Source organism: Sander vitreus, chromosome 8 (genome assembly GCF_031162955.1).
Source record: "Sander vitreus isolate 19-12246 chromosome 8, sanVit1, whole genome shotgun sequence".
NCBI lineage: Eukaryota > Metazoa > Chordata > Actinopteri > Perciformes > Percidae > Sander > Sander vitreus.
The window spans coordinates 29,715,574-29,736,098 of NC_135862.1; the positions used below are offsets into that span (position 1 = coordinate 29,715,574).

The window sequence follows — 20,525 nt, forward strand, 5'->3', positions numbered from 1 at the left end:
TGTTAATGCCTGTAGAACAGGTAGGTGGGTATTGCTAAGTATTGACTCTTTAATCATGGAGGTTTTATTGTTTTATTGCTACTTACAGTAACGAGTGTAGCGTTAGTTCATCTGCGCCATCGGCGGTAAATAATCCTCGGTATCGTTTCCAGTCAGTTACATGTGCTGCGCGAAGTAACGCACACACCTCGGCCCTGGTGTGTGTGTGTGTGTGTGTGCGTGTGCGTGCGCAGCGCGGGCATCGCTGTTCAGAATCCCGCCTATCTTCCAAAATGCAACGCTTGTATCCAAATGAACTGGTTATAAATTACCTGAGGTGAAAATATGAACTGTTAGCTAACATTCACAGGCTTCGCGCCACTCTGTATGACGTTTGCTGATACAGCAGACAGAGCCCGGGCCATTGCGTATGTCGAGCCCTGATTTTCATTAGTCTTTTTTGTTTTGTGTGGCATTTGTAGGCCTTTTATTTGACAGGACACCTTAGACTTGAAAGGGGAGGGGGGGATGGCATGCAGTAAAGGGTCGCAGGTCGAAATTGAACCCGCGACCGCTGCGGCGAGGACCGAGCCTCTGTACATGGGGGCGCACGCTCTACCAAGTGAGCTAACCAGGCGCCCCATATTTTCATTATTTTTAAGTATTGATTGTAGGGTACTGGCCTCAAAACAGTAGTGTAATCAGGCTCCAATCGCCATTCATTTCAGCTGTCAGATGTATATTGCAGTTTTGCAGCCACAGCTGTAAAACTAATGGAGAATTGATTCCATATTCTGAGAGGATTTTGAGTTTGCAGGGTCACAAAATCCATTCACCATTAATCTAAGGTGATAGAAATGTATTTATGTTTGTGGGTGCAATGCAGGTAGATATTGTATAAAATATATATTGTTTGCACTACGCTGATGTACTTCCAAAAATGTCAACAAGCTCTGTCCTGACTAATAACTATTCATTTTGGCGTGTTTTTTTTTCTTTTCTTTTCCTTTCAGATATAAACAGGAAGGACTGCAGTGGAACTCTAAATTGATACCAGCGTCTTCCTCCATCACTGCTCCCAGCCTCCTCCCATCCATCCACTGCTCTTACTGGTTGCCTCCTCCAGTTCTCAGCATGGCGATCTTCCTACTCTGGCTGTGCCACTGACCACCACCCTGGACTACCACCATGGAGAGAAAACGCAGAAAGAAAATAATCTAGCTGCTCAGGCCATTTGCAGTATGGACTCATTTTTGGAGCTCTGGACCTGAAACACTCTGTCCTGACCCCGAAACCAGCTTTCAGCTTCTCATTTTTCCTCTGAAACGGCACACCCTGCTGCTGGAGTTTGAAAGGGCCTGGTCAGACTGATGGTTTGCGCTACAACCTTACAACGTAAGATGCTCCTGCTTCCTGTGTGGGCATCCATGCTTCTGGGCCTGCTGATGGGCTTCGTGCCCGTGGTGGGGATGGAGCCAACGGAAGGAGCCAAATCTGACTTTGACCACGCCCCCAACACAGAGCCCCTACCTTCATCATCTGGCACCAACTGCTCCCAGTTAACCCTCAAACTGGAGTTCTCCTCCAAGGTGGTGGAACATGGTAAGAAGAAATTGCCTGAGGCGCATAGTAGCTTGGTTCATACTATGTATGTAGGACATGTTCCACACATGCAAATACATGTCCGACAAATTGGCTGCACGTGGCACCCACATAGAGCCTACGCGTACACCCTCTGAGGATGACATTTACGTCAAGCGGACCCTCGCGCACTAGCAGACTGTATAATTTCAGCTTAAGTCTACCAATTTTCTTTATGTTACAGGCAGCATTTTTTTTTATTTTTGTATAACTACAACATAGGCCTTGCAGGCTTGCAATAAACTGGTGGAAACCCTACATGTGACTGAAATTCTTTCAATGAGAAAAGCTTTTATTTATTCTTGCTATAGTTCTTGAGATACCACGATGCAGGTGAGAGATCAAGATCAAATGCAACAAAGGTCATAAGCAATTCAAACTGGATGTTGCAGGTACTTAACATGTGCCTTTACCCACTGACTGTAAAGATGCAGCCCCATGTGCAGTTTAAGGGCATTAAGACAACCGTATTTCAGTTACATCAAATCATAACAGTGGAGGTGTTGTGCTGAGCTCGGCATAGCACACCCCGTCCAGCTAGTTTGCACAACTTGATATTCAAGCTCTGTCCTGGTATTATTCTGACAGATAAAAAAAAAAAAAATACTGACACAGTAATATACCCCATGTTTTTCCTGTTTTGAAAAGCAAATCAGCAGATGCTTTTGTTGTTTATTCAATCTCAGGGACTTAGAATGGAATCGGAAACTTAAAAGAAAGTGGAAAAACTTGCTTGTTCATATTAACTGACAAAAGGGACTTGGTTTACCAGTGAGACCCCCCTCGCCCAATATAGTTTTGGGCATTTACTTCCTTGTGTGTTTCACAAGCCCTCTTCAGCAGTCACAAGGTTCCCACCAGCTAGCTAGCTTGCTGACTAATTTAATGCGGACGGGTTTTCATTTGGTTTTGTCTGGGGCAAAATATCTTAATGAAATTAGGTTAATGGGCCTACTATGCTGCCTGTCACTTTACTAGGCAGCAGAGTGAGAAATTAGTGGTGACCAGCATTGTCAACATAAAACAGCAAAATGTTGTGTTTTGCTAATGTTAAGGTGAAAACACTGGGTCTTTTGTATTAAAATGACTGTACTTGAGGACATGTGCGGTAGCCCAGACGTCTCAACTCCAGTTGGCTCCAAGAACTGTCAAAGACGCAACCGAGTCCTGCATGCGATATAAGATTTCCTCCTTGAGGCACTTTTGAATATTACAAAAATGTTTGTTTCAATATATTGCTATTGCTATGTTCTGTCACTTAAGACTGGACACGTGTAACTTGGATAGATGAGGCTAGACAACCTTATTGTACAGTTAGCAGTGATGGGTGTAGCCCTCGCCTGTACACTGAAATGTGCCAATACTAGGCCCATCAGTACATTTTATGACCGTTTCTAAGGGCTGTGCTTTTTTTTTTGTCAAAACCTCCCAGAGAAATTTCTGGAAAATGATTTCTTAAATAGAGTGGAGACTCTTGAGTCAGCAGCGTGGATGTGGGCTTAAAAACAAGAGCTTGAACCTGCTTTAATTGGACTGTGGGTCCAATAAAATGCTGCGAACTTGAATACACAGTTTTTTTAAAAACGTTCTCTCCCCTCTCTGTCTCTCCAGAGTACATCATAGCGTTTACGGGGTATTTCTCTGCCAAAGCTCGCAGCCTGTACATCAGCAGCGCCCTGCGGAACTCCGGGGACAGAACGCTGGAGTGGCACATCGTTCCCAGGCAAAACCCAGCCTCCGACTTCCCCAGCGACTTTGAGCTGGTCCACATCCGTCAAGCTTCGCCCAGCAGCCTGCTGACCTTAGAAGACCACCCTTACATCAAGAGGGTGACGCCACAACGCAAAGTGTTTCGCATGCTCAAATACATTCCCTGTAAGTCTGTCAGTACGGTGTTATAGTGTAGGAAAAGAGGCTCACAGTGTCTCTAAGGTTGGCACGTCTACCCAAGAAATATAAAACTCTGAAAAGATACAGAAAGCTGTTTGTCTGCTACAGTTCACAGAATGTCTTCTTTGTTGAGTCAGAGGATGATGCAGTTCTCTCGCCACTGTGGTTGTGGTGTAGACAAGGATTGTATATCTTAATGTGAAGTGCAGGCCAACTTGTTTGTGTGTGTGTGTTTGTGTGTGCGTTGGGGGATGGGAGGAAGGACAGAGAATGTCTGTGTTTGCTCTCCCTAGGAGAGAATAGGTGAGTCAGTGTGGTGGGGCTTGCTTTGACACGGGGGTGGGGGGGGTGCACACCCTGTGCATGGCACTGGATGAAAGACTTCAGTGTACCCCCCAGCCTCTGTATACACATGCAGTATCAGTATGGAGGCCATGTGTCGCGCATGAAACCTTTTTATGTCCTAGTTTGCTTGAAAAGGAACAACAAAGAAGTTCTTAGTGTATTTTACAGATTAAAATCTCTGTTGAAAGTTGATCTAAGAGAACAAAATAAAAAAAATAACTATCTGTTAGTTTATTAGTATAGTTTATCCGTTTTTATTGTTTATTTAATTGGCTGTGTTTCAGCTAAGTTAGGACATTCGGATACCTACAGCCTCAAACTTCAAAGTTGCAGCATCTAACAAGCATCGATAACATTCCTACTCATGGAAGTAAATGGGAGGAACCTCTTCAAACCCACTTCTCTTCATTCTTATTCAGACATTCACGTGGAAGCTTGAATCAAACTTTAAGCCGTTCATGACACGTGGCCTTTCATGGATTTTCTGTTATCTCAGTTCAAGTCTCATGCTCGTTTCAGACGTGTCTGATTTATACATAGGACAGAATGTGTCAATAGTGGTGTGTAACTAAGCACATTTACTGCAGTACTGCAGGCGCCACATTGTCAGATTATGAGGGAATAGAGATTTCATCCTGTCTGTTTGTGAGTGTTTGTCAGTTAGACTTGTGCGTCAATATGAGACGCTGAGGGGCAAAGTGCCGGTTGGGAATGAGAACAGGCTGCACAACATGCACGCGGTTATTGGCTGGGGGGGTTACACACCCACATGGGGCCCAAAGGCCTTTTGTTACCTGCCAGAAACATCCCGCACACAGCAAAATAATAAAAGAGAGAATACAGGCAGAGGATGGAGTCTCTGCAGATACAGACGCCACACACTTCTTGTGGGTCATAAGTACTGATTGAGAGGGATTACTTCTTCCCCCACTGCAAGTGGGTGGCATCAAACACACTCTGGAGTTCATCTGTAGACATTTTAAACATAATTGCCTTCCACCTCAACAATTTTTATATGCAATAAAAAAAGGCTACGCAAATAACGCTATGGACTGCACGATGGCTCACATAATCAGATGCAGATGGTTAAGGTTGCTAGGTGACTGTCTCACTAGTTAGCCATGTTGTACAGCCATAAACAATGTTTTGAAAGAGCTTAAACTGGAGCGCCCAGGAGAAGCCAGTGGAAATACTGCAGAGAAAATATTAACTGAAGTTTGTGAATTGATTCTGAATGTATGAGAGGGCATGAGTGCATGTCGGAAATGAGCACCAGCTTTACATTCCGTGTGTTGAATTCATTCAGTACAAGCCGTTACTGAATGGCATCTCAAGGCTGTAGTGTTGACACTTTTGAGTGTTGTAATTAGTGTAGAGTATTTGGATTGAAGAACAAAATAGAAACCGGAAAAAAGTGACGTCTTGAAGCAATGAGTGGTTGGAGAGTTGTTGCAGTGTCTGTCTTTACTCAGCCCCCTAGGAGTGTAGATTGCTCTAGATAAGATTTGAACCTGCTTATAGAGTGGAATACCTGAGAAAGGTAAGTCCACGTTCACTGGGTTTGTGTTGCATGAGTCAATTTGTGAGTCCATGATGCAGCTACCTAGGGAAGTAAATGAATTAGTGGGAAAGATACGAGAGAAGACCTCAGCCCTGCATTTCACTCCTACTTTTTAACTCCCTGCAGGGCTCTGCTACTCTTTGCTAATGACCTCGTGATATTCTTTTCTGTCGAAGTGATTGAAATTGTGTTGAAAGACTAGAATGGGGCTTGCATGATCAGCCTCACATCCCAGCTAAAATATGGAAGGAGGGAGAGAGAGAGAGAGACATAAGGAAGGGAAAGAAAGTAAGAGAGAGAAACGGAGGATCAGAACATGATGAGCATGATTAAGTTAACCGCAGGATTGGGTTGTCTGCAGCAGGGGCTGTAGTGGCAGACAGCAGGAGCAGGGCATCTAATTATTCCAGCCCTTCATGGAGGATGAGTGATTAAGAAACATTGTAAGTAAAAAAATATTTCCAAGTAGAATTTCAAATCCTAAAGTCTGAACAGAAAAATGCGTCGCTCATCTATTACGTGTGACAGGTGCATCGGCGGGGGCCAAGTAGGTCAAACGTTGCAACGAAACATTTTGGAACTAGAACCTAGAATCTATCACCCAAACATTGCCAATCTAAAATCCAAACCTGTACTGTAGTCACATGGACACAGTATGTAGAAGGCTTCTTTATTTTACCTTTGCTTTAACATCGTTGCTTTTGTTCTGTCTCTGTAGCGCCCGAAACTGCTGCACCCTGCAACGCCACCCGGCAGTCGTGGCAGTCGTCCCGCCCTTTCCGACGAACCAGCCTGTCCCTAGGCTCGGGCTTCTGGCACGCCACCGGTCGCCACTCCAGCCGGCGTCTGCTGAGGGCCATCCCCCGCCACGTTGCGCAGATCCTGCAGGCAGACGTACTCTGGCAGATGGGCCACACCGGTTAGACCTCGCACCTTTTGATCTAGCTCTGATAGAGGGCCAGCATAGAGGGGACGGGGCTAAACATGTGCTTCAAAACATTACTGTGATCAAACCGTAATGAGGGATTGCTTTTAATGAAGGAATGCTCATGACAGAACTAAGAGACCTTGTTATTGATTTAATCTCTCTCCTGTATGTACAGGTTCTGGTGTGAAGGTGGCAGTGTTTGATACAGGCCTGAGCGAGAAGCACCCCCATTTTAAGAACGTAAAAGAAAGGACCAACTGGACTAATGAAAAGACACTGGATGACGGTGAGGAGGAGAAACCCAGTGATAATGTTGATGGCTGATGCTCATGACTTGCAATCTAAATGATGAAGACAGCCATGTTAATTATTTTATTGATGATGTTTTTGGTGCTACACTATCGGGATTGTGTGTGTGTGTGTGTGTGTGTGTGTGTGTGTGTGCGATTAAAGATGGTTGGATGATGATTAGTCTTTATCCACAACGTTCCACTTCCAGGATTACTCCGATGTCACTCTTTTCGGCCGGATGTCCATTACCCTCCGTTTTCTTTGTGTTGTTATGTTAAAGTCCGGTGGATGGTTAGCTGCTCCTCAGATCTCTGCAGGGTAAATCCAGACAGCTAGCTAGACTATCTGTCCAATCTGAGTTTTCTGTTGCACGACTAAAACAACTTTTGACTGTTTACGTTCCACCAAAACGAGTTCCTTCCTGAGGCTATTTTGCAGCGACACCGGGACTCTGCCCGGTGCTTAGCGCCGCCCAAGACGATGGTGATTGGTTTAAAGAAATGCCAATAAACCAGAGCACGTTTTCCTCCCACTCCGGAATGCTGTGTGGACTAGCCAGACCCTCCTCCGCAGCGCTGTGGGTTCCTCCACAAAGCGAGACGAGATGATGATCCCTTTCCTGTCCTGTGTTTCAGGTCTGGGCCACGGTACATTCGTAGCCGGAGTAATAGCCAGTATGAGGGAGTGTCAAGGCTTTGCCCCCGACTCAGAGCTGCACATCTTCAGAGTGTTCACCAACAACCAGGTACATACATGCCCTCAACATACCACTGTGCTTTAGTCCAATCGTAGCAGTATTGTATAACCGAAAGCTGAAAGAAATACATGTGCTAGAGAAGATGATGATTTGGTGACTTAAAGGACTAGTTAAATATTTTTTTTAGTAGTACACTATGTTGAACATAACCTCCCTGAAACCACAACTTGCCGTTTTTAATATTACACTGTTTGTATGGATTAAAAAACATAGTATGACATGTTAATTAGTGAGCTTTAGAGCTGCTGGTAGGCAGACTTTTAACCTTCAGCGGCTTCCCCCGGTTTCTGTTCTATCGGTATCTTCATGTTGAATGGGCAGACAGAGTGGTTTCAATCTTCTCATCTTAACTCTCATCAAGAAAATTAATAAATGTATTTCCCAAAATGTCGAACTATTCCTTTGAAATACTGTTGTCAGGCAGCGATAGTTATTACTAGGGCAATTCATGATTCACTGTTCTATTCAAAGTGATGTGAATTCCAACTTCTTTGTTGTATGTCAAGACTGTGGTTTATTTAATTGTTAAATGCTCAAGTGCAGATTCATGCACAGTAGTTATACTGTCTGATCCGACAATATGAAACCAGAAACGATGATACTATAGTATGTGATGAGTATGTCATGTGTCTCTCCTCACCTCCCAGGTATCGTACACCTCGTGGTTCCTGGATGCTTTCAACTACGCCATCCTGAAGAAGATTGATGTTCTCAATCTCAGCATCGGGGGGCCTGACTTCATGGACCACCCCTTTGTTGATAAGGTAAAAGACACTAGTTCTGGATGGGACGGGTAATGCTGTCTGGAAGAGATACACTCAGGAAGGCTACAGTCCCATCATGGTAGCATTTGGCCAGCTTTGACTGATATTTAACCAGATGAGAACTGATAGCAGATGCAGGGTTTTTCCTGCCCCCCAGGTAAAACCCTGAGATGTTTGTCTAGGCATAGAAATAGCAAACCACCCGTCCTCCCTCTAAGTTACACACATTTCACAAAGTGTTAATAAGCTGGAAAATAAACTGGTCAAACGGTGAGTAGACACGTGCATGGCAACAATTGAACTCAGCTCTGGAACATGTGCACTTTACAAGTTGACAGCCCAAAGGCGTTTGCCCATTCACAGGGCCTTCACGTAACTTAACGACAGGACCGTGGATCAGCATATTGTTAAGATTTAAGTGCAGCGTGTGAATGAAGCAGTCAGTTGTGACGACAAGACCCACTTGTACTGTGTTCTCTATGTGACCTTAGTGCAGTCCCGGTAAAGAAAAATCAAAAGTAGTAATTAAGTGAAACTTTTTGGGAAAATTCCATTTTTTTCCTCAACCAATTTTCTTGTTTGATCGACAGGTGTGGGAGCTCACTGCCAACAGAGTGATCATGGTCTCTGCTATTGGCAACGACGGACCTCTGTATGGGTATGCTAATCACTTTCACATCTAAGCATGGTGTTCCGACGTGCACTCTAATGATCACCGCTTCTGTGCACATGGCATTGGTACATAAAGAACTTTTAGGAGGAAGGGAGGGGGGAGCAGGCCAGTGCGTCGTACTTGCCGTTAGCCGGAGGAGCCTCTAACAGCACCATAGCCCTGGCTCTTGTTGAGGCATCTAAGGCCGATACCACGTGGAAATGCTTTGTAACGTCCTGTGTTATTCCTCTCAGCTGGAACTGGGCCTCGATGTGCTGAAACCACGGCCGTGGGTTGTGCTGCCAAAAGTCCGGTAACTTGATGGTGGCCGCGTAGATAGCCGACATTAGCCGCGCCGCCGCAACAACAGCATTTTCACTACCGTTGTTGTTTGACATAATTCAGCCCCGGAACTCGTATATCATAACACCTCTTCCTTAAAGGTACAGTACCTTGGTGAATGTCTCTTTCAGTCTTACTTGTGGGTCACCATAATTTAATATTTAATCCTTGTCTCCTATATAAGTGCATTGCATTTTTTTTACTGACGGTATTGAAACTGATACCGTTGCTATTTTTAGACCCCGTGGTATACCGTATTACCGCCCAACGCTAGTCACTTAGGTAGTAGAAATGTGAAGAATGCACTTGCTTCGCTGCTTTAGCGTCTACCCCCAAGCCTCGCCTACCGTTACAGACAGACGGTGAGCCAGTCAACTCAACTTTACTCAGTTTTATTGTCATTTCAACCATATACACGAAACAACGTTCCACCGTGGCTCAATTGGTTACACAATTAAAATATATGAAAACAACATTATATAAAAACAACATACGAAACGGGCTACATTTAGTACACATGATATGCTCCGTAAGGTTCAGCTAACACATAGCTAGCTACTAGCATTAGCGCTTGGTACAAATTTGCGTGTAATGTAGAATGGTCGGCATTCAACAGTCACAAACTCCACCAGCAGTTAGTTGGATACAAGCACCCCCGTTTCTGCGGCAGGCAGTCCGTGTTTGTTGTCTAATGAACGGACACTTGATGGAACAGATGGCCGGCTAACGTTAGTTTTCCACCCGCAAACTCCGCCGCTGATGATGTCCCTTTACCGGCCAGAGGCTTCGATCAGCACCGCTGGTCTCCATAGCAGGCGGGCGAAGCTATGTCGAGTATTCCATCAGTAATAAAGTGTCCTGCATATTCTCCGGTCTGTACCAATGTTTACCCGGTTGGTACACGTGTGCGATAGTTTGAATGCACATAATTGTTGTTCTAAAATTTCCTTCGGGATGAATAAATCTATCTAAAGTTTTGATGCTGAGAAGCCACTAAAGCTACGCGAGGATTCAAGATGGCTGACACTCGTTTTGTTTCGTGGAATTTCGGAGAATGCCGGAGTCCAACCCCCCTATGGGCGGGTTTGAAATATGCGGAAGTTGGACTGTAGTCCATAGCCTCTGGGCCAAAAAGCCTCTTATGACGCAAAATGACGATTTTTGCGTCATAAGAGGCTTTTTTTCCAGACCCACAATAAAGAGATCTCCCCTCACAGGGGGACATGAGGGAGAGAAGCTCGGTCATTCAAAAATACTACTGGGTTTCTACTGATACCAAGCTAAATGCTAAATCGGTGAAGTATCCCTTTAGCTAACGCTTAATCCTAAAATATTCTGATCTGTAATCATCTCACTCCTGTTTCAGTCAGAGTATTATTCTGCAAAACTTTAAAAAAAATCTTAAACAGCATTGAATTGAGTTCCCTTAAAAGTCCTATGACATTTGGATGCTTTTATATAGGCCTTAGTGGTCCCCTAATAATGTATCTGAAGTGCCAGTCCCACAATGAGCTTTACTTTGGATGTGCCATTTCTGTGTCTGGAGCTTTAAATGCTATTGAGGAGGAGAGAGGGGGCGTGCAAGGTGGCCGCTGTGGTGTGGCTTTGACCACATGCCATGCTACGCTTGGCCATGATGTCTTTCTCTTTCTCATGGACGGGCAAAGCAGAGAAAGGGGAGGTAACCTTCCTCCTTGTGACGTCATAAGAAGGAGATTCCAGATCGGCCCATCTGAGCTTTCATTTTCTCAAAGGCAGAGCAGGATACCCAGAGCTTGGTTTACATCTATGGCCATTTCTAGCCACTGGGGGACCATAGGCAGGCTGGGGGAACTCACATTAATGTTAAAAAACCTCAAAGTGAAATTTTCATGCCTTTAAAAAAAGGTCTTTCTTTTTTAAATTTCATTTACAAAGCTCTTGAATATGCCTTCTTGCCTGCTTTAGACAGTGACATAAGTACTCCTTTTTTTTGTTATCCAGTTGCGATCATTCTACCTGTATTAAACACTGTTGCTACTGCTAGCTACATTAGCTAGGAAGATCATTGACTCATAGTGGGCAAGTGTTGATTTAAGCAAAGACTTGAACATGAACTTATGCTAGGTCACATTAATTGAATTAATTACATCATTAGCAATTATTATAGTATACTGCTGGGAACTACTGAAAACAGCGTGAAATGCTAATTAATTATTCTAGGCCATGTTGTCCCTACTGGTAAGCCCTGCAGAAGCCCTTTTCAGTGAATACTGCAATGTTAACGTTTGTAATACCACCAAAGAAACGTTGGCAGCTGCTGTTGACATTAGTTTTCCTCAACACAAGTGAAGCACACATCTCTGAATAGTTAAAGTGAGACTGCAACTTTTGACGGAAGAAAAAAAAATGGCTGAATTCACAAGTTATAAAGACACACACCGTCACACCCCACACACACGCTCAATTCAATTCAGCCAGGAGCTTTGCTGCTGCATTCTTAACTTGGTCCTGTATGACCAGTAGCTTATTGTGGTTAAAGTTAGCACACTTAACAATAAGTATTTCTGTAGAACACAAATCACGCAGTCAGTTCATTGACTTTTCCACTCATGCTACTTTTACAATAGCCTATAGAGCTAAATGTTTTAGTAGTAGCACTATACCACAATTGTCACTTGTGGCTGCTGTTCAGTAAAAGTTACATAGTTTCCACTTAATGTCTCGCAGCATTATTGGCATTCACGCGCGCGCGCGCACACACACACACATATACATATATATATATATATATATATACATATACATACATACATACATACATATACACACACACACACACGGGGAGCCCTGCAGTGAAAAGACTGATTCAACTTTTGGACCAACGTCACGCTGCGGTGGCCGATCATGTTTGAGGACGCTGTGAGAGTCGGTACAGTAAACATCGCTGCCTCTATCGCTGCCACAACAAAGTTTCAAAACACTGCGAGAGTAAAAAACGAAACCTAAGCATGCAGCAAATGGATATTTTCCTCATTTTAAATATTCTTTGTGTGGGAGAATGTCTCTGTTGTTGAATGACATCCTTGTTTATTTGCATACAATGTTCACTTTCCCTCCACCATTTAGACCGCTTTAATTATCCAAATGAGCCCCCTGACCATCTGGGTTTTATGACCCTGCAAAACATCTGCTTACTCTTCCTTCACTATAAAATACCATTACAAGTACAAATTAGGAGAGAGACTTTTTATTTTTATTTTTTTTTTTCTCTCTCTGAACGACCATATTGTTGTGCTAAGATGGAACAGTGAACTGTTCATTGACGTTCTGTAAACAAATTAAATGAAGTCTCTCTCTCTCTCTCTCTCTCTCTCTCTCTCTCTCTCTCTCTCTCTCTCTCTCTCTCTCTCTCTCTCTCCCCCCAGCACCCTGAACAACCCAGCAGACCAGATGGATGTGATCGGGGTCGGAGGCATCGACTTTGAGGACAACATCGCTAGGTTTTCCTCCAGAGGCATGACAACCTGGGTGAGTTCCTCCAGGAACACACACTCAGTCCCTCACAGACATAGAAGTTCAGTTTTAGAGCAGACATCTACCCTCTGCTTTACACGCTGGTCGACCATAACGTAAGCTCCTGATCTCTCATTCATATCCCATCAGCCATTTTCACGCACACTCGCACACACCACTCTTTTTTTTATCAGTGGGCAGACATCTGCTTTGGGATCTGATTAGGACTTTCTTGGATCCAGTCTGTCTCTCTGCCCCCTCAACCACTGTCAGCCAGCATTGAAGAGGCCAGAAGGAGCAGACAGCACTCACTCACCCACTCAACCAACATGTTATGTGCAAATATTTCAAAACGCTACCTTTTTAAACGCGGTTTTGTTCATTTTCCACTACTTCCTGCTCTTTTTTTCCTCACCCTCTACTTTCTCATCATTTTTACTTTCTACTCAGTCCCTTCCTTTTTGACTCTGCCTTTGTGTTTGTTGGCGTAGTGTGTGTGGTAGAGTACATCTACCACTCGGTTACATCACAACACCCGATGTCCGCAGGATGCCCATATTTTCAACCATAGTGGAGCTTTGGGAGAGTTGTAGAGTGGCTTTAAATTGCCTCTCTGACCAGCGTGTGACTTCATGGTGTAGGTGCAATAACATGACCTGAGACATGCGTTTTAGTGTTTGAATAACAGCTATTTAAAATGTGTGTGTGTATTAGGCGGTACAGCATTTCAGTTAAAAACTATGGCACGATACACTCTAAATCACGTGTCAAACTCGAGGCCAGCGGGCCCTAATTTTGATCCGGTCTACATATCAATTTAGGCTCATAAATGTTTGTTCAAAACTGTTGCCTTTTCTGAAATTTTGTATCCCTTTTGCCGACGCTTTTTGCCACTTTTTCTGACGTTTGTTGTTTCCGACATTTTCCCCGATGTTTTTGACGCTGTTTTTCTTTGATGGCTAAGTTACTTATTTTGGGGCTTACAGCTTGTAAGTGAGAAGACTATATGAGACATCCAATTATACAGTAAAAGATGTTTGACGTTTCGATGAAATGAAAGCATGTCATTAAACTAAACATGTCTGGCCCTTGATGTGATTCTTATTTTCCAGTGTGGCCCTTAGGGAAGTTAAGTTTGACACCCTTGATCTAAATGGATCAACTGCAGTTATGTTTGGCTGCCCTCTGTGCTGCTTTAGAAACCCTTTAAAACCACTTTGAACTTCTTTTCAGTCACTCTGTCAGTCTCCGTCTGTATCTCATGATCTGTGTCGGTCTCCCATCTCTGTGCAGGAGCTGCCGGGGGGCTACGGCAGGGTGAAGCCTGACATCGTCACCTACGGTTCTGGTGTTCGTGGATCAGGGTTGAAGGAGGGGTGTCGCTCTCTGTCTGGCACCAGCGTGGCCTCTCCCGTGGTGGCCGGTGCCGTGACTCTCCTGGTCAGGTCAGTATCGTAAACCGGACTACGTTGTCATGAAGTGACTGGACTTTGATCTTTTAATGCTTGCTACAAAGGAGTCTTAATCCGTTGAAATTGCATTAAGGTATTGTTCAATTGTGCGTTTATCTGTCGAGGTTTCTGACTGCTAAAAGGAAGCTTTTATCTCGCACCAAATAGTTGCTCTTGGGGGGACTTGTTAAAGTGCTCATATTATGCTCATTTTCAGGTTCATAATTGTATTTAGAGGTTGTACCAGAATAGGTTTATGTGGTTTAATTAACTATATTTTTGTTGTACTGCACATTGCTGCAGCTCCTCTTTTCACCCTGTGTGTTGAGCTCTCTGTTTTAGCTACAGAGTGAGGCATCTCACTTCTGTTCCATCTTTGTTGGGAGTCGCACATAGGCACTAGCTAGGTAAGCACTACTAGCTAATCAGTTGCAGAGTATGAGGGCGTGCTACGCTAGCAGCTAGGCAAGCATTATAACGTGTGTTACAAAGTGACAAGCGTTCATGCACAAAAAGATATAGAACGCAACAAATGAAAGGGAATAAGCCAAAAAGCATAATATGAACACTTTAAGCTCGTCACCACGGCTGTCATTTCCAGTCGTGTCGAGGGCTCCGCGTGGTCGTGCACCTCTGAATTTTTGTAACTCGGCGCGCGCTGCACTTTCAGTTCAACAGTGTCTGCTACAAACATGTTTATGATTCTTCATGTACAGACCACAGGGAGTCAAACAGCCTTAAATATGTGGTCAGAGAGAGACACCTCACTGGGAAAAGAAGAAACATTTTGCTGGAGAGTGTGGAAAAACATGAGAGATTGTTTTATCAAAACTAAAAAAAAAAAAAATAAATGGCTACATTGGAGAAAAAAAAAGTGTTCTTAACAGTGTTACAGGCAGACAGTAGTTTAGATTTGGAGATAAACAACAGTCATGTTAATGATTTGAGCAGACACAATGTTTGGCAGTACGTCGGTGTTTACAATGGATGTGTTTCTGACTTTTGCCAGGAAACCTGCTTTCCTTTACTTCCACTCTCTTCTTCTCTACCACTTCTTGCTTATTCACAGATTATTTTGTTTGTACGCCCTCTGGTGTTTCGGAGAGTACTGCAACGAACAAAGCGTTGACCATAAACGTCTCTGTGCATGCTTGTAGCGCGCGCGGCCCCGTGCCGCCGGCCCCCGTAGATGATGGCATACATGTTAAACAGTATACTTGCTAAACATCAGCATGTTAACATTGTCATTTGTCAGTTACTATGTTGTCGTTAACATTTAGCATGTAGCCTCACTAGCATGGCTGTAGACGCTTAAGGTGTGGACACACAGAGCCGACGGCCAAACTTCGGCAGAAAAGGCAGTTGGACTGATCAGTCTCCCCAAATTGGTCCAAAAAGTGCCTCGGAACACACCGAAGCGACGAGACATAATACGTCTCCATAACAGCAGGCGGCGCTAATCTGTATTGTCGCCCAAAAATGAAAACCGGCAGCTGATTGGACGAACGCGTCACGTGGGTCTGGTTTCTCCGGAAATTCAAAGACAGACTGTCATGGCGGCTTGTTCAGAATACGATCTCATATTGTACTAAAATAGTTCACCGAAACGTGTTTCTGAAAACATTTTAAGCGAGAAATATGCCATGCAGTTGCTGAATCTGTCTTCATTTCAGATCGACAAAGGTCAGTTTTAAAGATTTTCGTCACATTTTGAGAGACTCTAGTCACGCTCATTCCGCTCCCCGTTTCCGGGTTAGCACTCTACCAATCAGATGGGTCATTTGAGTCCGACTGCCGGCAGTGCCCGCCCCGCCAATTATACATGTCAAATCGGCCAAAATGAAGGCCGACGGCCCCTCGGACTGACGACGGCACGGGACACACCGAACAGACTCGAGTCACCGACCTCACCAGACTGTCCAACGGCCGATTATCGGCTCTGTGTGTCCACATCTTGAGTTATTCAACAAAGGAAGCCAGTCTACTCAGATGTTAAGTGTTCTCTAAGAGTTTGCCTAAATACAGTAGTCCAAAATTGCGATTCAAATCAGGAACTTTCAATTTTATTTATAGTATCAAATCATAACAAAAGTTATCTCAGGACGCTTTACAGATTAGAGTAGGTCTAGACCACACTCTATAACTTAAAAAGACCCAACAATTCCAGTAATTCCCCCGAGAGCAAGCATTTAGACACTTTCTAATGAAACAAAAAGTAAAGATTTCTAGTTTGAGCAGATGATCAACTAGCTTCTGTAGCTTGGACGTTTTCCAGACTCAGTGCTACAGACACATTTTAGTCCGTACAAAAGGTATTTAGGTTGAATACCTGGGCTTAGCCTTAGCTACAATATATGTGCCTCCTGTGAGGAAATTTCTCTCTGCCTTAGCCCCCCCTTCCCGACAAAGTCAGAGACCAGGGTCAGATACAGAGCAGCAGCCCGTTGACACGTAGTGTCTTGCTCAGGGACACGTCAGCAGGGATGATATATTTGCAGTTTGCAGAGAGAGGTCCGACGAATAATTGGTACACACAGCTCTCTACAGTCTCGTGATTGTTCTAAAGATTCAAAAGGTAAACAGTTTATCTGTAAAGCAGTCAAAATGTACAGTATATGTTCTATTATTCCGGCAATCTAATCATGAAAACATGTCTCTTTTAGCCGGAGAGTCACTGGAAACTGTGCTGAGTAATTTTAGATGAAGTCTGGAGCTCTCTGAGGCTGAATTGATGACGCGCCGAGTGAGTGTCCAAGTGAGGGCTGTTAAAGCTGATCTGTAGAGGAGTTTGGAGGAGAGAGAATACATGCAGCTGCTTTAAAGCTCAAAGTGGTGTAATTATACCTCTGTGCTGTAATCCTGAACTTGAGCAGCCAGTGAAATGTGTCCCAGAGGAAGGAGGTGTCACTGATTAATGTCGGGTATTATCCTCACTCTGTCAATATACCTCCTTTACACGTGAAAGCCCTCCTGTTGCATAGCTGTAGCTAAGCCGATTTTGTGAGCTCATGTTGCCGGGTTAAACATCGTACCACCCTTGTTGACAACAGGCGCCTTTCCCTTCTCCCAGGAGAATGGCACACGCAGGCAAACCAGCCCGTCCCTCTTCTTTTCCTCCAGCACTGTTCTGAATGAAACACTGTTGGAATCTGACACCAGCAGACTCACAGATACACACTGACCCAGCCTGTCCTCCTCTGTCCTCCAGCACCGTCCTGAACAGGGAGTTGGTGAACCCAGCCTCCATGAAACAGGCTCTGATCGCCTCGGCCCGCAGGCTGCCGGGGGTCAACATGTTCGAGCAGGGCCACGGGAAGCTAGACCTGATCAGAGCCTACCAGATCCTCAACAGTTACAAACCTCAGGCCAGGTAGGTGTTTCAGTTTCAGTGCACGCAAATCCTAAAGGCAGTGGTGGCCTAAAGGTTAAAGAAGCGAGCTTGTGACCGGGAGGTTGGCCGGTTCAATCCCCAGACCGACAGGATAAAATCTGGGTGGGGAAAGTGAAATCCATTAGTCCATTATTACCACCACCACTGAGGTGCCCTTGAGCAAGGCCCTTAACCCCAACCGCTCCAGTGGAGCTGCTCATTAACCGCTCCAGTGGAGCTGCTCAGTGGCCAGCAGATCAGACTGTGGTTGTACTGGGCAGCTTCCAGGTATGAATGTGTAAGTGTGAATGTGTCAGGTCGTCGTTGCGAATGAGAATTTGTTCTCAATCGACTTAACTGGATACTGTAAATAAAGGTTAAATAAAAAAATAAAGGAGCACCGATGGCACAGGCGTCTCCAGACGCTAGTTCCTGGATTCAGAAACTTGTGTACACATAAAGAGCGGCAATGTCTGTTCCTCAGCTACACAGATCTAACAGTGGATGCGTTTACATGCAGTTTAAAAAATTATTATATTCGGGTTAAGTAGGCCTGCACGATTCGGGGAAAAATATGAATAGATTTGATATCAGGATTCTTTGCCACGATTTTTTTCTTACGAAGTGTAATGTTTATTGCACACATGAACCATGACAAAACAAAACGGCATTACCAAACTAGATTAGATTTTGTTTGGCACCTATAGCACATTGCGCATCACCACAAGCCTGTAAACATAGAGGCTTCAATGAATAAAGAAAATAAAGTACATACTGGCCATTTAAGTACCAAAAATAGTGACATATAACACATTGAACTAAATATGGCCCTGATACAGGCTCTATCTGAACTCCTTGAACATGTCTTTACATAAGTAAAACATGTTAATCAACATGCTGTAGCTGCAGCTTCAGTCTCTAGAGAAGTGGAGTTTGTCAATTGCCAATATAAGTACAGTATCAAAAACAGAATGAAACAGAAATGTCTTAGCTCACTCTTTAACTTTAACTGCTTGCCTTTCATGTCTTCAGCTGTCGTATCAAAATAAAGGTGGAAAATGCCAAAAATAAATAAATCAAAGTCATTTAAAAATGTAATCGCGAACAGGGGTGAATCGAGATCGCAGTTAATCGTGCAGGCCTAGGGTTAAGGCAATACCCCGATTTCTCAAACACCATGTAAACACCGTACCCCGGTTAAAATCAGAGTTCTCATAACCCGGTTAACGGACCTAGAGAACTCCTTCCGTAACCGGGGTATTCCTTCATGTATGTACCGGGGTTAAGCGCCTGTTTCAACTGCCCCTCCCCACCATAGACGTGTATATATACTCCCCACTCCGCTAGAGTGGCTTTCTCCCTGTGCTGCCCCAGCCTGATCTCTTGGGAGCTATAGGATGGGTTCAAACTGGCAGAATCAGAGTCCTCCACTGAAAACCTGCCCCTTAAGTATCACTACTCCCCGCCTACAGGCTTGGAATGTGGCTCTGAAAGGTTTGCAGCCGGCTCCTTTTATGAAGGACACTATAGTGAAAGAAACTATAGTCTGTTTTGACTCACCAAAGTTACAACACATCAGAGTATGTACGCTCCAAAAGAAAACAGGACTACGTTTCCACTTCATCAATCACACAGCTCAGAATATTGTTGAACCCGTCAACCTCAATGGGCAGATGTCCTTGATTTTAGCTTTGACGAGAGATTTTCAAATCACTTTTCCTCCTAAACCCATATTTCTATCTACACACATATTCACATATTGATTGTATGATTGATCAGTACTGCGCTGCTGAGTTGTGGGAAGCCATTCATCTGAATCGATTCTTATATATCTTGTTGATCAGGTTTTGCACGAGTATGCATGAATTATTTTGTCTTATGATTTAAGATTATTAATATTATCTTGGTTCTTTTAATGGAGAGTTATAGATGTCCGTTTGTCAAACATGCTGTCTCTGGCTTTTTTTTTTTTTTTACATGAACAAACTTGAAATAAATGGAATATTTATTAAAATATTTGCAATCATTCGTTTCAGTCCAGAAATTCGGTTAGGGATACAGTGAACAAAACACACTGGTGAAATCATGCTATGAAATGATATCATGTTATAGTTTTGTTTACAGTATTTCCCCACAATTGTTTGAGTCACTGTCTTCTTGTGTAACCTTGCTTCTGTATGTCTGGTGTTTTCAGACAGAAAGCACATTATAGGTTACACGTATAGTACATATAGTAATACAGTATCCTTTCCCGTCCTTGTCTCCTGCCAGTCTTTCTCCCAGCTACATCGACCTGACAGAGTGTCCGTACATGTGGCCGTACTGCTCCCAGCCCATCTACTACGGAGGAATGCCCACTATCGTCAACGTGACCATTCTCAACGGCATGGGTGTCACTGGCAGGATTGTCGACAAGGTGCACACGCAAAAATACACACATCAATAGAAATCTTTTTTTTCAGTCTCTGATGCCACTCCACAAACAACACACACACTTGTCTAAATACTACTTCCCCAAGTTCTGTACGAGGACGTGTGATGGCCTGAGCTGGTTTTTTTTGCGTCATAATGAACTCCAGAGTTGTTGAAAACATCTTCCCCGTAAGCCTTCTGAATGAAGCTCTCTCTCGTCTCAGCCCATCTGGCAGCCCTACCTCCCTCAGAACGGCGACCACATCGATGTGGCCGTTTCTTACTCTCCCGTGCTGTGGCCGTGGGCCGGCTACCTGGCTGTTTCCATCTCCGTGGCCAAGAAAGCGGCATCGTGGGAGGGGGTCGCTCAGGGCCATGTGATGGTCACAGTGGTGTCGCCTGCAGAGAATGATGTGAGTCTTCTAAGCACCTTTAACCTTTACCAGAGCAGGGGTCCCCCCGTCCAAATGTCTTCACTTAAACAGATTTTTTTAGTGACACCGCATAGTAGTACAAGTGGATATTTACAATGCTTTTTTTTAATCGTCCTACAATTGAATTGTCAGTGTGTTGGTTGGTTTTCTCAAGTTTGCATTGTTCATAAATCACTTGTGTCCTTTTGTTTATCTGGTTAAACCATTTATCCA

General features: G+C 44.1%; 1 protein-coding gene across 2 annotated transcripts in view; it reads left to right on the top strand.

Annotated features, from left to right (window-relative positions):
* Positions 1-20,525, top strand: part of mbtps1 (membrane-bound transcription factor peptidase, site 1) — a 42,935-nt gene that overhangs the window by 9,816 nt on the left and 12,594 nt on the right. For both annotated transcript variants that reach the window (XM_078257777.1, XM_078257776.1), the window contains exons 2-13: positions 993-1,581; positions 3,232-3,495; positions 6,135-6,335; positions 6,520-6,630; positions 7,271-7,380; positions 8,040-8,156; positions 8,747-8,814; positions 12,558-12,660; positions 13,939-14,090; positions 17,305-17,466; positions 19,738-19,882; positions 20,103-20,291. In XM_078257777.1, the coding sequence (XP_078113903.1) occupies positions 1,350-1,581; positions 3,232-3,495; positions 6,135-6,335; positions 6,520-6,630; positions 7,271-7,380; positions 8,040-8,156; positions 8,747-8,814; positions 12,558-12,660; positions 13,939-14,090; positions 17,305-17,466; positions 19,738-19,882; positions 20,103-20,291 (1,854 nt within the window). In that variant the 5' untranslated portion in view covers positions 993-1,349. The remainder of the gene's footprint in view (positions 1-992; positions 1,582-3,231; positions 3,496-6,134; positions 6,336-6,519; positions 6,631-7,270; positions 7,381-8,039; positions 8,157-8,746; positions 8,815-12,557; positions 12,661-13,938; positions 14,091-17,304; positions 17,467-19,737; positions 19,883-20,102; positions 20,292-20,525) is intronic.